The sequence below is a fragment of the Baudoinia panamericana genome (assembly GCF_000338955.1).
Source record: "Baudoinia panamericana UAMH 10762 unplaced genomic scaffold BAUCOscaffold_6, whole genome shotgun sequence".
NCBI lineage: Eukaryota > Fungi > Ascomycota > Dothideomycetes > Mycosphaerellales > Teratosphaeriaceae > Baudoinia > Baudoinia panamericana.
In genome coordinates, this window is record NW_006911262.1 from 1,090,327 (window position 1) to 1,105,053 (window position 14,727).

Sequence of the window (14,727 nt, forward strand, 5' to 3'; positions counted from 1 at the left end):
CGTGGTGCTGTGCTCTCCACCTCCGCACCCCCACATCGACCTCGAACCGCAGAATGATCACGGAGCTCCAACATCGGCTTTACCTCGATCCTCCTCTCACTGTAGCTCGTCTACTTTTCCTCCGCAAGCCCGAGCAGAACACCTCCTCATTCACGAGCCACCGAGTGAGGGTGGAGAAATCCACTTGGAACACGGGACACCAAGGTCTGTACGTTTCCATGTTCCTTTAAAGCCGGACCATTCCCAATCCCTATTGCTCTCGTGCTTTAGCCTCTGTTGTTGTTTACGAGAAGGTTCGCAAGGTCATCTTCACAGCAAGTTTGGGTTGATCGTCCTGTAAACCTTGGTCTATCGCCTGTATTTCTGAGAGAATCAGAGCTACACAAGAACCCGAGGTGCCGCCCTGACGATGCCGCGTGAATCTGTCGAAGGTCGGACTGCTATAGTTACAGGCTCTGCTAGAGGCATTGGGAAGGCCATAGCCATCCGCTTGGCGGAAGATGGCTACGACGTCTGTGTGAACGACATACCCGCCAACGAGTCAGGCTGTCACGAGGTCGCTAAGCAAATTAAGGATATGGGTCGCAAATCTTGTGTCGCAATCGCGGACGTCAGCAAGCTCAGTGAGGTCGAACAGATGATACAGACAAGTGTGAAGGAGTTGGGCGATCTAAATACAATGTAGTATCACTCAGTATCAGGATAGATGTATCCATGCACACTAATTCCTGTTACAGGATAGCGAATGCTGGGATAGCTCAAGTCAAAGGCCTACTGGACCTCACCGAGCAAGACTTTGAGCGAATGTTCCGCGTCAATGTCTTCGGCGTTCAGAACTGCTACCAAGCCGCCGCTAAACAGCTCATCAAACAAGGCAATTGCAAGCCGGATAGCCCTGGAAAGATGATCGCTGCCGCAAGTATCGTTGCCTTCAAACCTTTTCCGTTGCTTTCGCACTACTCTGCTTCGAAGTGGGCGGTCCGCGGTCTCACGCAAGCATATGCCATGGAGATGGCTGAGCACAACATTACGGTCAATGCTTATGGACCCGGCATTGTCGGAACAGCGATGTGGGACACTATCGACGAGGAGCTAGGCAAGAAGAAGGGAGTCGCGAAAGGCGACACGATCAAGAAGTACAGCGGTGAGCTGATTGCGCTTGGCCGTACCAGTGTGCCAGAGGATGTGGCGAAACTGGTAAGCTTCTTAGCCAGTCGTGACTCTGATTACGTGACGGGATAGACGCAGGTCGTCGACGGCGGCATTATCATGACCTGAACTTCACGGTGTATGCTCAGATCTCGAAGCAACTTGCACACCGCCTTTCGGAATATATAGCTCGACAGACGTGCCCCAAATGCATCTGAGATTTACTCAAGCTACGATGGTACGCCCTCATACTCCCAGCCGTCATCGCCTCTCCTTCTTCTCCGCCGTGAAGTCTGTCTGTTGGACGCGCACTTCACGAATACTGTCAGTGCTGCCAGCACGAAAACTATCACTGCTGCCACGGTGGGAACAGTGATCGTACGGTCACCGTCGCTCATTTGTGAAGGACTGTACGGGCAGGATGTGTTCTGGCCTATGACCCAGCACCCATTTGACTCAAGGTCATTGAAGTTGAGCCACAGCAACGTGTCTTGCGAGCCTGTACTCCCGTCTTGACTCGATTGCGTCGACAGGTAGTTCCTCCAGGTGGCTAAGAGATAGCTGTTCTCTAGTGCTGTTCTCGGGACCGCAAAGGACGTGTTCGACGGACACGCATCATCCACCGCCTGGTAACGTCCCTTCATGTTAGTCATCTGCCATTGGTAGGGTTCCGATGCAACTCTGCAGGCGCCATAGTAGGATTGTGTGCAGTCGGCGACTTGGAAGCGGCCGGCTGTTGAGTTGAGACCCGCACATCGCAGGTTCGTATTGTTTCCCACATTACGAGGCTCGCCAGAAGCCCATGCCCACTGTGCGCTTGTGACCCACGACTGATAGGCTGCGATATTGTCCGCTGCTGAAGCGTTACCAAGGCTCTCGTTGAGCATTGGCGATATACCGCAGTTGACCAAGTTGGTTGCTTGAGTGTTGACATTCTGCTGTGCGACCGAGTCGAGTTCCGCCGTCGCCCAGGAGCTGTTGACCGTGCCGAGCGTGTTCACGTTGGTCTGGACGAGGCAGCCACCCGTAATTGTATTGCTGCTCCTTACAACATTCCTCGGTGACTCCAGGTACCCGGCTGGAAATATATACGCAGCGTCACCCGAGAAGTTGTACCCATCCATCCGAGGGTCGACGCTTCCGAAGCCAACCAGCAGGCGCTCAGCCCTTTGCAACTCCACGAAGCCCTCACTCGGCCAGCCGTCCGGCGACGTGTTGTGGCCGTCGGCTTCGACAGTTCGAAAATATGTAGTATCTGGCCAAAAGGTACGGCTGACTCCTAACCAGCTAGTAGCAGCATTTAGGTTCGCGCGATCGGCGAGCAGCTCGGTGGGCGTATAGAGATACACCGAATTGTTGACGAGTAAGGCTGAACTCAGGAGATTGTTCGCTTGAGGCAGGGCGGACGAAGGTAGTTGCTCCGCACTATTATTAAAGGTAGGCGCTGGGCTGGCCCGATGAAGGTTTAGGATGATGTATCGAGTCGTAGCATTCAAGTTGTTTTCCGTATTTTGGAGATACATCGAGAGAATTGTTGTGACCATCTCGAAGTTGACCGTCTCTGTACATGCGAACTGACCGGCCTGTATCAAAACACCTGGTGAGCCAGAGACGGCGGGTCTACCCGACGGAGTACCGGTGGGCGTTGACCGTAACGAGCCCGTTGCATCTAGGGTGCTTGTCGCAGTGATAGAGGGCAAGCTTTCAGAAGCAATCTCTGGGCTACCGCTACCGCCACTAACGTTGGAAGATAGCGGAAGTGCTGCGGTTGCGCTCGATATGTCTCTTCCAGTGAGCTGTCCGCTCGCAAGAGTCGCGGCGCCCGTCCGCGAAGTAGTTGACGCCACGAGCACTGTGGTGTTGGCAAGGGCAGTAGCATCACCAAGTTGGACGGGACAGAGGCTCCACGTTCGCCGGGTGTAGTCCCAATATACATCGACCTCCAGTCTACGGAAGCCGATCGCAAGTAGGTTTGACAGGCATCTTGCGGCTGCAGCATCTTCGTATTGCTTGTTAGAAAAGCATGCTGCAGTTAACGAGACGCCTGGTACGGTGACGTAGTTGATGGGTATATGCAAGGATAGATCTCTATGAGACTGCCAAGATCGTCAGAACCGAGTCTCAAAGAGCGTTGTGAGAGCATACCAAGAGGGATATGAACGCGACACCTCTCGGTATCGCCCTCGCATCCGGACTGTACGACATGCAGATCCCTACACTTTCGGATGGCTCGCAACCAGCCGCTGTACTCGATTCCTCGAGCCGGACAATATTATGCCATACAGTGACTCGTTTCAGTGAGTATGAGCCCACTAGGTTTGCAGTTTTATATAAAAGCAGGAGTACAGTCCAGGCTTACTGGCTGGTGTTGGGATGACGATATCCCACACGCTGTTTCAGAACAATACGAAGAGGCGATATATGTGCACAAGAAATCTGAGAATAAAGTTGTTGTCAATGGGTCGCAACGCCTTCGAGTAAGCCATCGTTGGAGGTGGAGGTGGAGGTGGAGGATGAACCTTCGAAGGGTCGGCAAAGTCCGACCTGGACTTCCCGATCTGCGGTTCAATTCAATCAATGTCCAGCGCAGACTCCAAGCTGTGCTGATAGTTTGTAGACGAAGCAGAGAGCTGCTGAGAACACAGAAATATTGCTAATGGCGACACTTTTCGCTACTCGCAAGGGTATTGGCTGTTCACGACAACTCGCCCGCAACACGCCAGCCGTCCACCTGCCTCGGTTGTGCTCAGGTCGAAGACTCACCGGATTGAAACAATCACGAACGCAATGTTCAATGAAGGCTGATACGTCTAACACGATGGCGCAAATGCGGGCGTACTATGAAGCAGTCTGACATCGCAACCAAAACACTTCGTAGTGACCTGTTTCTTTGCAGTTTATCAGAGCCATGGTCGGCTCCCGCCGCTAACCGCAACTTTTAAACGTACCCAAGCTGGCAAAGGCATAGAGAGTTACCACCTCCCAAACTGCCGCGCGGGCGGTAACGGCAATGGCGCTGACTGGTGCTAATTTCAGAAAATCATCTTTGCGCGATACCTTGACGCCCGTGGCGCAACACGTGGTTTCTGGCCTACCGAAAGCACCGAGGCTGCACTCTGGGGCGACCTCATGAGCTTGGACGTGGCGATGTCATGTGTCCGTCAGTGCGTACCGGTTCTATAGATGGTATGAAATAATCTCCGAAGATGCCAGGGTCAGCACCGCGGCGTTGCGAACGCCGAGCTGTCATGCGAACTCGAACCCAACAGCAACGTGAGAAGCATAGCCTGCATAATCAAAGCCGCTGAGGCATTGGGATGGTTTTGCAAAATGAAGGAATGATGCTTGTAATGGACGAACTTTGCTCTAACGTTTAGAATGCTGCAGACTGTTCGTGCTGATCGCTTTTGAAGACATCGCTTGAACGCTAGCAAATCCGAGGCATGTTTGTACATGCATGCGCGCAACCACGGGGTATGATACAAAATGGCCGAGAGCCAACAGCTGATACTGCCTCTCGGGTTCGCCCGGCAGAGGGCCCATGAAACATTAGCGATCGTGCAGTTCTATGTCGTCTCTGTGTGTACAGTCCGATGGGATTCGCTGGGTATAGCATTCATGATAAACGAGCTCAGTGCGTGAGGTTGGATAACCTCATCTTGTCCCTCGCAGGCGAGCCATCAGGGAGGAACGCAGAATGCGCGCCGTGCAGCGCCGGATCAAGCGATAGTGCTGGCGAGTGTCGATCCGATACTGCAAGGTTTGCGATGCTCGGCAGTTGCAAGGCCGGCGACGGCGTTGAAAGCGGCGTTGTTTGCTGGTAGCCGTTACGAGACATGGAAGTCGAAGGCACCACGTACTGTGGCAATGGGTGTTGGCCGTGCATCGGCTGGGCCGGTTGCGAAGGAAGGAAGTGCTGCGGTGGTGGGAAGTGGGTTTGAGGCTGATGTTGGAATGGCTCTTGCAGCATTGGCGGCGTGGTTTTGAAAGCGTATTCACTTTCAGTAAACGATCCGGGAACGCTCAAACGCAAGCCAGATCCACCGGAGTATCGTCGGTCACTGCTGGATCCAGATAGAGGTGGAAGCTCCATCGACAAATGTGCATGGTTCGGTGAACGACCAGACAGAGAAGAGCAGTCAGACACCAGTGACGGTGCACCCTCATTGGAAAGCTGCGAAAAGGCCGAGGGAGATGGTAGGGGCGTTTCGATCATGCTAGACTGACGGTACATGTAGCCATTAGGAGGTAGCTGCACGTGTTGCGGCGCTGAGTGGTGGTAGATCGGCTGCCCAAAGTACTGCATCGCGCCTGCAGGGACGTAGCTCGATGGCAAGGTGTGGTGGTGAGTTTGCGGTTGCGGCATACTGTGCGCACCCATATGCGATGGCTGACGGACCTCCAGATCGGCTCGACGCGGGTTGTTGCTGCGCCGTCTTCGATTCATGCTGCCGTTCCACCAATTCTTCACGGCATTGTCGCTCCGGCCACGCAGCCGTCTGGCGATTTCGGCCCAGCGCTTGCCCATCTCGCCAACCATTTGCTCGATCATGACACCCTCCTCAGGCGTGATAGGGTCATGGTTAAGGTTAGGCTTCAGGTTCTGATGGAAACGCTCCCGGCATTGCTTCGGCGACCTAGTTTGGATTGTTTGCGATATGCGCACTGCGGATTCTATGGTTAGTTCGAGGCGTCTTCGGCAGAATGATAAGATGTCCTCATACCCCAATTATGGGCGCCATGCAGACCGACTAGATGCAACAAGAACTGATCCTCGCTTTGCGACCAGGGGCCGCGCTTGTGTTGAGGCATGTCGCTCACTCGGACGTCAGAGTATCTGGCTCGATGACACGGTACAGTATGTGGCAAGCTGTTGGGAACGTTAGCACTTTCGTGCCAATGCCAAGGATGATGTTGATGGATGGTCAAGTTTCGTACGGATTGTAGCGAAGATGTACTGGCGAATGTAAGAGATTGTATAGTATTTACTGACCTGCGCAATGGCGTTGCAACGTCGAGGTCCAGACAATAATATTACTTGGCCGTTGCCGTCGGGTGAGGGAGGGACTTTGAATGAGCCGACAGGCAGACTATTTGCCTCCAGCCTAGTCTTCCTAGTCTCTCTAGCGGCGCGTGAAGCCCCTGGTCGTAGTTGAAGATAGGCTTTCAGGTGGGGCGTTGTAGACCACGAATTTTGATACAAGCTTCACCGCCGAAACATGAGATATTGGAGGCAACTGACACTCTGCACGGTCTATGGTGAGGTACGGTACCAGTAGTATCTTCGGACAGACAATAAAGACGGCGGCATGTGTCACGGCAGCCCGCGATGTTCGCCATTCCAGCAGCGTGGTCCAGGATCGCGGGCACCTCTAGTGGGTCTGCATCACAAGGCAGGGGTAAGCGATTGAAGATACAGTTAGGAGCACAATGCAGTACCAGGGGCGGGCATCGCCGTAAACCGTGATCATCCTGAGTACATCCCTCCTTTGACAGCGCATGATGAAGTGCTGGACCCTGTCTGAGTCCGTCGTGATGTAAATTGTCTAAGACATTTGGTCCGAAACATCTGCTTAGACATGCTTTACCATTTAGCCAGTTGCCCGCTGCCATGCCATGCCCCCCAGTGGTACTGGCGTTTTGGCGTAAGGAAGAGAACAACGTGAAAGCCTTGTTCCTGCTATACTTAGGGCATCGCCAACGGCGGAACGGTTGAAAGTCGAAACACCTACTCGACATGCTTACCACCTCATTTCGGCTTCACTTAACGGTACGCCACAGGCACTGAATATAGCTTGGGGGCGGACCGTTGCGAGCAACAGCATGCCAATCCAGCCAAAGAATGTCTCTGGTGACTTTTTGATCCTTTTTGTGGTACGCAATGGACCGTTGGAGTTGCGCGATCGCGTAAGACACCCAATACTGCCAGTCTCACCCGGCGTGCCTTCACTGGCCGTGAGGACTGGCTGGCCCGTGGAGAAGACGAAGGTGGAACATGGGACAAGGAGGACGCCAGCCGTTGCTCCACGGCGCTGGCACGGACCGTCCAGGCGAGCAAGGATCGATTTGAGATGCTCCGGGGCCCAAGCGCTCGGTGAGCATCCTGCTCTCTTGGGTACGGGATTCTATGTGGTGCATGCAGCATGCAGTCATGAGGCGTGTGCAATAGCTACATATGGCATGGCACGGTACATGCTGTATGCGCTCCTACGGACGTACATCGCTGGCTACATACGGGCTGGCCGTCAGGCCCATGATCAGACTATCGTCCTCATGCAAGCATGAACGCTAGGTCTGCGGAAGAGACAGTATCTGGACAAGGACAGTTTTGCAGCATGCTCCAGTACCCATCGACACGCTGTCGGCCATTCTACAGTACGATTACCAGCCGCAGGGGCCCGTCGCCGACGAGTTGAACCGATGTGGAAGAAGTATTGTCTCAAAGTGCTGCATGTCAGGAGCAGCGTGGTAGATGCGTCTGTGTCCTTGCACGAGGAGACACACCAGTATCGCGCTCCACACTGTGTGCCAATGGAACTGAAAGAGTGGCTTTCGGTTCTGATCACCTGCGCAGATGCGGTACCTCAGACGGATCGACGCCAGATCTTGGACTTGCGTGCTTTGCCTGCAGCTTAAAAGCTTAGGCTGGCAACGGCCGGTGTCCGACTAGTCCTCATCAAGAGCATTTTAGCGACTTGGCAACGTTGATTTGCAGCGCAGACGGTGAGATGCAGGTGGGCCGTTGGTATACACGCACCCGAGGATTCGGGCAGCACCATCTCGTCTGACGACGTTCCTGCAGAATGTTGTTGAAAGCACTGCAAATGTCACGCACACATTGCAACGCCAGTGCAGGAGCAGGAACGTAACGAACCGTTCGCGCTGTTGCCAGCACGACGATCAGCGCTTCTATGCTGAACGGTTCTAAAACCTCCGTGACAAGATTCTAACCTCCTGCGTCGCCCGGAAACAAGCGTCAACTCTGTCGGAACGCCGGATCGTTGCACGCACCAATTGCACATTGCCCCGCGGTGAACACTCGTGCGTTGACTCGTGTAAGATGTTCGTAACCCACGAGAGGGTAGTCTCTGCTCATGGCATAGCAATGTGCATCATGCAGCCGCGCATGCATCGTATCATGCGCCGTCTGGCCATGGCATGGTGCCCACGGTGTCTGACGGGGAACTTTTGCATTCTCCCCGCCGCTTGTTTTTGTGGATACGCAGCAAATGGTTAGAATGTCGCATTCTTCGCCCGTCACGGCGCCGCATAGTCAGACACTCCAATAAAACCTCGCTTCAAGACGTAGTCCTGTGTCTCAAGACATCTGGATCGACACACCCATCACGGCTGAATCAGGAGCTTTAGCACTCCTGCATATTGTTTCATACCTACCCCGATGACAGTTGACTCAGGGACTTTGATGCACGTCAAAGGATAGTTCCAAATCACGCAAGAGCGCGTGGAGCATTCGCTGTAGAGCCTCCGTTAGCCGGACGTCCCAGCCAACGTCCAACTGAGTGGCCTGCACTGTACGCAAACGCACGGCCAAAGCTGAGCCGCTAGAGTCCATACAGTCGTGCATATGGTCATCCCCAACCGAGGCAGACGCTCGCTGCCGCCAAAAAGTGTCAATCTACCGACTGAGGAGAGCGTTGTATAAGCTCGGGTGTCTGAGTCTGCAGCCTGTCGCGAATTCAATGCGATCACGCCGCTGCCATAGCTTCCTGTAGTGGGCTGGCGGATGGCGGGCCGATCTGTCTTACTACGGACCGCCCGAGTTGGAGCTTGACACAACTCAGATCGATCATGGACCGGTATCCATCCGCAAGCGTGTAGGCCGAATTGATCGACGCGATAAGCTAGCTTTCCAGCTGACGACTGCTGGCAGGAAGCGGCTCACTAGAGCCGGCATTATCATGCAGACGAAGTGGACCTCTCGTGGACCTACTCATGCGTGACACCAACCTTCAAGTCTGGGAACAGTAAGTACGGGGCGCACAAGACGGGATCGGCAACTCCTTCCAATGTTGCTCTCCTCTCTCTAGCATTGCCTCGGAGAGTCGTCCGCACAAGTCACCGAGTTGCATGCCGCCGGTATCCACCAATGATGGTCTGGAACCAAGTGTCTCAATGCGTTCCGCCAAGATCATCTAGCCAAATGTCGCCTCCTTCACCCTTGACGTACCTCGCCCACGTCACTTCGTAAGCATCTTCCAGGTCTCGCACCCATCGCCTGGTGTCGAACAAGGCACTTGTCCAACGCTCCTCGTACAGCATTTCGCGTAACCGCATCAACCGTCCAGATCCGCTCCCGTCGCAATTGGTCGAGTACGTCAATGACTTGCCCAAAGCAATAGCCTTGGACTCATAATCGTCCTCATCGGTCGCGATGAGTTCCCTTGCTGCTTGAACGCCCTCTCCGGTCTTCGGAAGTGCTCCTCTCAGTATGCTTGCGGCCATTCGACTACACATTTTGTATGAGTATCGTGGGAGTGTTAGAAGCGGTGTGCCACTCCACAGGACATCGGCCGCCGTTGTATGCGCATTACATTCCGCTGTGTCGAGAAAGAGGTCACAGATGCGTGCTCGCGAGATGTGGAGGTGCTTCGGTGCAACATCTGTGAAGATGAGACGGGATGCCACCTCCGTCGTTGCCCATAGCCTAGCCGTCGCCATCAGATGTGACTCGCCCAGATCCGGGAAGCGCAGAAGCCAGAGGATCGAGTTTGGAACGGCTGCAAGCACCCGTAGCCAGGTGCGGAACGTCGTCGGGTCGATCTGGCACAACACATCAGGCTATGGACACGCAGCTTGTACCAGCACGTCTTGCTCACTTACCTTGTAGAGCTGGTTAAAGTTCCCGAAGATGATCGTCTCATCTAAGATTTGAGGAAACAGCTCTTTCCGCATCCTCCACCGCTCTTTCTGTTCGTCTTCCCAGCTCAAGCGCTTGTCGTGCGTGGCAGACGCGCTCTGCTTGTGATCACAACAGAAGAATGTGTCTCTGCAGTATATGATGTTCTCTCCATACACCCATTCGTCATCGCTGCCGCTATTCTCGTCGACTTGTTGGTCTTCCAGGTCAACATTCCTACGCCACGGTCGCAATGTCTCCGGAGGGATAGCAGTGGTATCAGCCATCAGGTAATCACACCACTCTGCGCCGAGCGTTCCGGCGAAGCCCATGAACGACATCTGAATAGGTGCCGGGCGAGCGGCGAACACTTCGTTACGTGCTCCGCGTGTGTAGCCATTTAGATTGACGAGGATATGGATGCCATCCCGCACTATCTGATTCACGATTTTTTCGAGTGACCAGGTGGTCACATCACGGAAGACCGGAGCCTCCCTTTCGATCTGCTCGCGGTGTGCCGATTTGTCACTAGCTGTAGTCGCGTAGCAATAGGCTTCCACCCGCTCGCGGTGGTGAAGACCAAATACCGACTGCATTAGATGCGCCAGTGGATGATTGTTGAAATCTGACGAGAGATAGCCCACCTTCAGATATGGTGCTGGAGGTGCGGGTGGTGGGTAGACTTGCTTGGGCAGCCATGGAGCTCGTAGTGCATTCACTGAGATTCGAAGGCCATTTCTTTGAGAGATGAGTCGTATCTGCTTCGCCGACACTGGGCACGTAAAGGTATGAAACGGCAGAACCGTTGGCGCTGTTGGAACGGTTAGAGCGGCGGGCAGTTGCGGTCGGTTGTAGCTGGACTCTGTTCGCCGTTTCTTTTCGACGTAGAGGTCGCGATACCAATGCCAGCCGATACGTCTTGTGGCGCGCTCCACTAGCCTCGTAAGCCGAGCACCCTCCCACTTCATCCCCGCCCAGCTATTCAACATGCTGCGCAGACCCGCTTCGCGGTGTTTCACGTCTGCATCCGGTCCGTCCAAGATGACCATTTGTTGTACAAGCTCTTCGATCAGCGCGGGCGTAAGGATACCACGTCCCCAACTCTCGCCGTCGGTCAACTGCTTCTCCACGATGTCCACAACACGCTTGATCCAACCGGAGCTGGAGGCTCCAGGCTGTCTGGCGTCAAGAAGCATGCCGTTGGGATCGACATGCCACCGGTCCCGTTTGCCCCCCTCAGCCGCAATACCGCCTCGACCTTTCCAGCCGCAGACGGAGTTGAGAGCATTGGCCAATCCACAGACCGCTTCTGCGAAGTCCGGGCTCACTTCCACGGCACGCTGGTAGTACCCAATGGCCTCGCTGATTCTACCTTTGTCTTTGACCGCATTGGCAAGGTTGGCTAGAGCGATGTCAAACTTGTTGTCACAGCGGACCGCCCGATCATACATGTTGATAGCTGCATCGAGCTGGCCAATGTCTTTAAGCAAACTGCCCAAGTTCGTGTATAGGTGAGCGTGCCGCTGGTCGAGCTGCAGGCCGTAGTTGTAATACTGCAAGGCCAGTGCTACGCCACTACCAGGCAGGACGCCTGGGATGTCGAGCTTCTCTGCGGCATACAGCGGTGTAGCGACTTGTTGTACGCCTGCCAGGAGTATGCCGACATTGTTGGCCGTGGAAGGGCTGGGCTGCAGGGACAGCGAGAGGTAATACAGCGCAAGGATATCGCGGACACCGCATGGTAGGGGTGGGACACCGTTGGCGCGGCTTGCATTCGCCATGCCATCTTGGTAGATCTTCGCAAGCGACAGCAGAGAGTTACTAGTCGTAGAGATGACGGCTCTGCGAGCAATGCTTTGTAGCCCCCCTTGGATATACTGCAGACACGGAAGCTCGCCAGTCTGTGGGAAACAAAGTTGTGCAGTCTTCAAGGCTTGAGTCGGGGCCAGGAGGATCGGTTCCGCTGATAGGTCCCTGGGCGTGCTGTGGTGCGCAGGAAACGAGACAACGATGAGAATGTGCTTCACCAGCCCTTCGATGGTGCCAAACCTCCTCCCTGTGGCGATCATAACAGCATCTTCGAACGCATGTGCAGCACCTGCGTGGTTGTCCAAGTTGTACATCATGTTGCCCTTTGCGTGAATCAAGGCAAGCATGCGACCATTCTCTGAAGCCGGTATTGCGAAGCCACTCGTTCCGAAGCCAGGCTCCGCAGACGCTGGGTTGTCGCGCACATCAGATGCCGAACAGTCTTTGTCGGCTTCGAAGTCATACGAGATCCGATCGGATAGCTCTGACATGCATGGCGAGCGGCTGGCGGTCGAAGACGAGCACTCGCTTTGTCGGTCGGATGTCCGAGGCGGCTCCGCTGGTCTAGCTTGTCGCAAGACCCGCTCAACGTGCTCTATGACTTTCACAGCGTCTTCGCTCCTGTGGTCGCCGCACAGCAAGCCCACGAGGTGCTCGACAGCCTCGAAATGATTTGGCGCTGTTTCGACGACACCCATCCAGTGCTCTTCAGCCTCCTGCTTCCGGCCAACCGCGAGCAGCGTGGCAGCATAATTTGACCTAGCCTCCAGATGCTTTGGATCCATTTCCAGTACTTTAGTATACCATCGGAGCGCTTTCTGATAATTGCCAAGACCGTACGCCAGACAGCCGCCTAGATGCATACCATCCGTCCACTGCCACTCAGTCTCACGGCAATGTTCCTCGATGTACGAGAGCGCAAGCGCAGCCCTCGATGGTGGAGAGTTGTCCATTGGAGGTTGCGACATAATCGGCACGACAGACGAGCCTGATGTACGACGAAGCGTTGAATAAATCTCTTGTGGATGCGGCGGTCCATGTGAGCGAGCCTCAAGCGGATTGCGTTGCCATTGCTCATAGGAGGCACGCCTTTGGTAGTCGTTGTCCTGAAGATGAACGCCGCCCGGAGACCACACCGAAGTAGAACGGGTCTTCAGTAAGCCGACATCATTGTCATGGCCGGATACCGCATTCTCGGTGTTTGGAGCCTCCTCTGGCGGCAAGGTATTATCGGACTTTTTCGGAGGTGTTGGGACGCGTGGGCCTTGACGAGTCTTGCCTATCGAAAAACGAGAGCCCGTCAACGAGGGTTTAGGAGGCCGAGGGTAGAAAGCTGGTCGCGGCGACTGCTGGCCCGCATGCTGAGCAGTGTGTTGCTGCTGTCGTTTGGTATGGTGGATGAACGCCAAGAGCTCTCGGTATTGGTGCAATGCCCAGGCAAATGTCCTATCCCTACGCCTGCCATTTGCGGACTCCGGCCCGAACTCTTCGTTCGCGGTAAGGTCGGGCTGCGAGTTCGACAGGTGGCCGAACGAGGTTGACTCAATGCGTTGTCCAGGATCGGCATGAGGCAGAGCTACGTACAATGAGCCAGGTGTCTGAGACGGAGTAAAGTAGCCATAGCGCGCCGCGGTATGTGCAGTGGTGCCATACACGTGAGCATGAGCCATCCCTTGCTGTTGCCGCCACTGCTGCTGCTGCCGTTGCGGGAGCTGCAGACTGCGAGCTTGCAGTGGCCACATGCCGCTGCTGTGATGGTAGAAGCGTGGATCGCGCACCACAGTCGGTCGGTAGGGGACGAATGTGCCATCATGCCAGTACGGACCCCATGGTCCCGAGACTTGACCACCGGAAGCAGTAGGGCCTACATATTGAAACGAGGGCTGAATGACACTGGGCACGGTCTGTCCGTAGAACTGATGCGCGTGGTCCAGTACAGAATCCATCGGTAGGGAGCACGCTTGCGGGTCTTGGCCTGCAAGCCAGCCAAGATCCGCTGGGGATGCCCAGCTCGAATGAACAATATGTTGTTGCTGCTGGTGTTCGAGGAAGGTGCGCTTGCTGCTTGTGGAAGGCACGTTCAGCGCCTGCTGTCCGAGATCCTCGCCAACCATAAGTTGATACTTCTGCGGGTGCTGGTAATCGAGGTGGCCGTCATAGCCAGCGTTCAGGGTACCGTTCGGTGTTTTGCGTCGCAGGGTGTTCTCCATCCGAGGGGTTTCTTCGCCGCTATTATGTGAGCTTCCGCTGCTATCGCGTCGCAGTGTTTCATCGTGAGCGGGCAGCGCATATTGCTGCGCTAGGCGTGGCATAGATTGCGATGGCAGCCGCAGATGCCTCCTTGTGTTCGAATTCGAGGAGGTATCTTGCGGCGTAACCTCCTGTAAGCTCATGCTGTGCAGAGCGGCTGGTTATGGCGCAGCACCAATTGGACACACCTCACCGCCCTAGACACGTCCCTATACCTTTGGGATCGCGGGTGTTTGTATCTAGTCCACCGCACATTTCGTGTTGAACCTCCAAAACGCGCACTTTTGTCGCTCCTACTCAGCTGTAGCACTTCCCTGTGGCGGCAGTCCGATTGGACGTCGAGGAAGCGCCTGTCTGACTATCTCTTGAAATGGAGTGTCTGGCGCAAAGATCCGATATTGCCACCCCTAATTACTTGCGCAATTGCGTACAGATAAGCGATAAATGCAGCTTTCCGTCCGGTAAGTGGGCGGACGCAACACAAAGCGCGGACCGTTGCTCGCCTTGAGGACAAGAGTTGCGTCTCACACGCCAAGCAAGGAGATCTATCTGCCTTGCAAAGCCCGTCGTGGCATGCTTCGGAGCGGCACGGTTGCTTACAGCGGAAGCGTGCAGCACTTTTGCTGCGTGGAATCTTGCTGCGTGATTGACTATGGGTGTTC

General features: G+C 55.0%; 4 protein-coding genes across 4 annotated transcripts; 1 reads left to right on the top strand and 3 right to left on the bottom strand.

Annotated features, from left to right (window-relative positions):
- Nucleotides 1-83: 83 nt before the first annotated feature.
- On the top strand, nucleotides 84-1,242 carry BAUCODRAFT_156790 (uncharacterized protein; the record flags this gene model as incomplete). The annotated part of the gene is made up of 2 exons (XM_007678437.1): nucleotides 84-681; nucleotides 738-1,242. Exons 1-2 carry the CDS (start codon nucleotides 410-412, stop codon nucleotides 1,240-1,242), a joined length of 777 nt encoding a protein of 258 aa, XP_007676627.1. The 5' UTR covers nucleotides 84-409.
- Nucleotides 1,243-1,379: 137 nt separating this feature from the next.
- BAUCODRAFT_108497 (uncharacterized protein) lies at nucleotides 1,380-3,740 on the bottom strand (the record flags this gene model as incomplete). Its single annotated transcript, XM_007678438.1, has 2 exons — nucleotides 3,295-3,740; nucleotides 1,380-3,245 (listed from the first exon to the last, which is right to left on the bottom strand). Exons 1-2 carry the CDS (start codon nucleotides 3,352-3,354, stop codon nucleotides 1,380-1,382), a joined length of 1,926 nt encoding a protein of 641 aa, XP_007676628.1. The 5' UTR covers nucleotides 3,355-3,740.
- Nucleotides 3,741-4,370: 630 nt separating this feature from the next.
- Nucleotides 4,371-6,425, bottom strand: BAUCODRAFT_34049 (uncharacterized protein). Its single transcript, XM_007677948.1, has 2 exons — nucleotides 5,874-6,425; nucleotides 4,371-5,814 (listed from the first exon to the last, which is right to left on the bottom strand). Exons 1-2 carry the CDS (start codon nucleotides 5,959-5,961, stop codon nucleotides 4,781-4,783), a joined length of 1,122 nt encoding a protein of 373 aa, XP_007676138.1. The 5' UTR covers nucleotides 5,962-6,425; the 3' UTR covers nucleotides 4,371-4,780.
- A 2,854-nt stretch (nucleotides 6,426-9,279) lies between these two features.
- BAUCODRAFT_69919 (glycosyltransferase family 41 protein) lies at nucleotides 9,280-14,127 on the bottom strand (the record flags this gene model as incomplete). Its single annotated transcript, XM_007678083.1, has 3 exons — nucleotides 9,280-9,930; nucleotides 9,991-12,803; nucleotides 13,272-14,127. 3 exons carry the CDS (start codon nucleotides 14,125-14,127, stop codon nucleotides 9,280-9,282), a joined length of 4,320 nt encoding a protein of 1,439 aa, XP_007676273.1.
- Nucleotides 14,128-14,727: the final 600 nt, after the last annotated feature.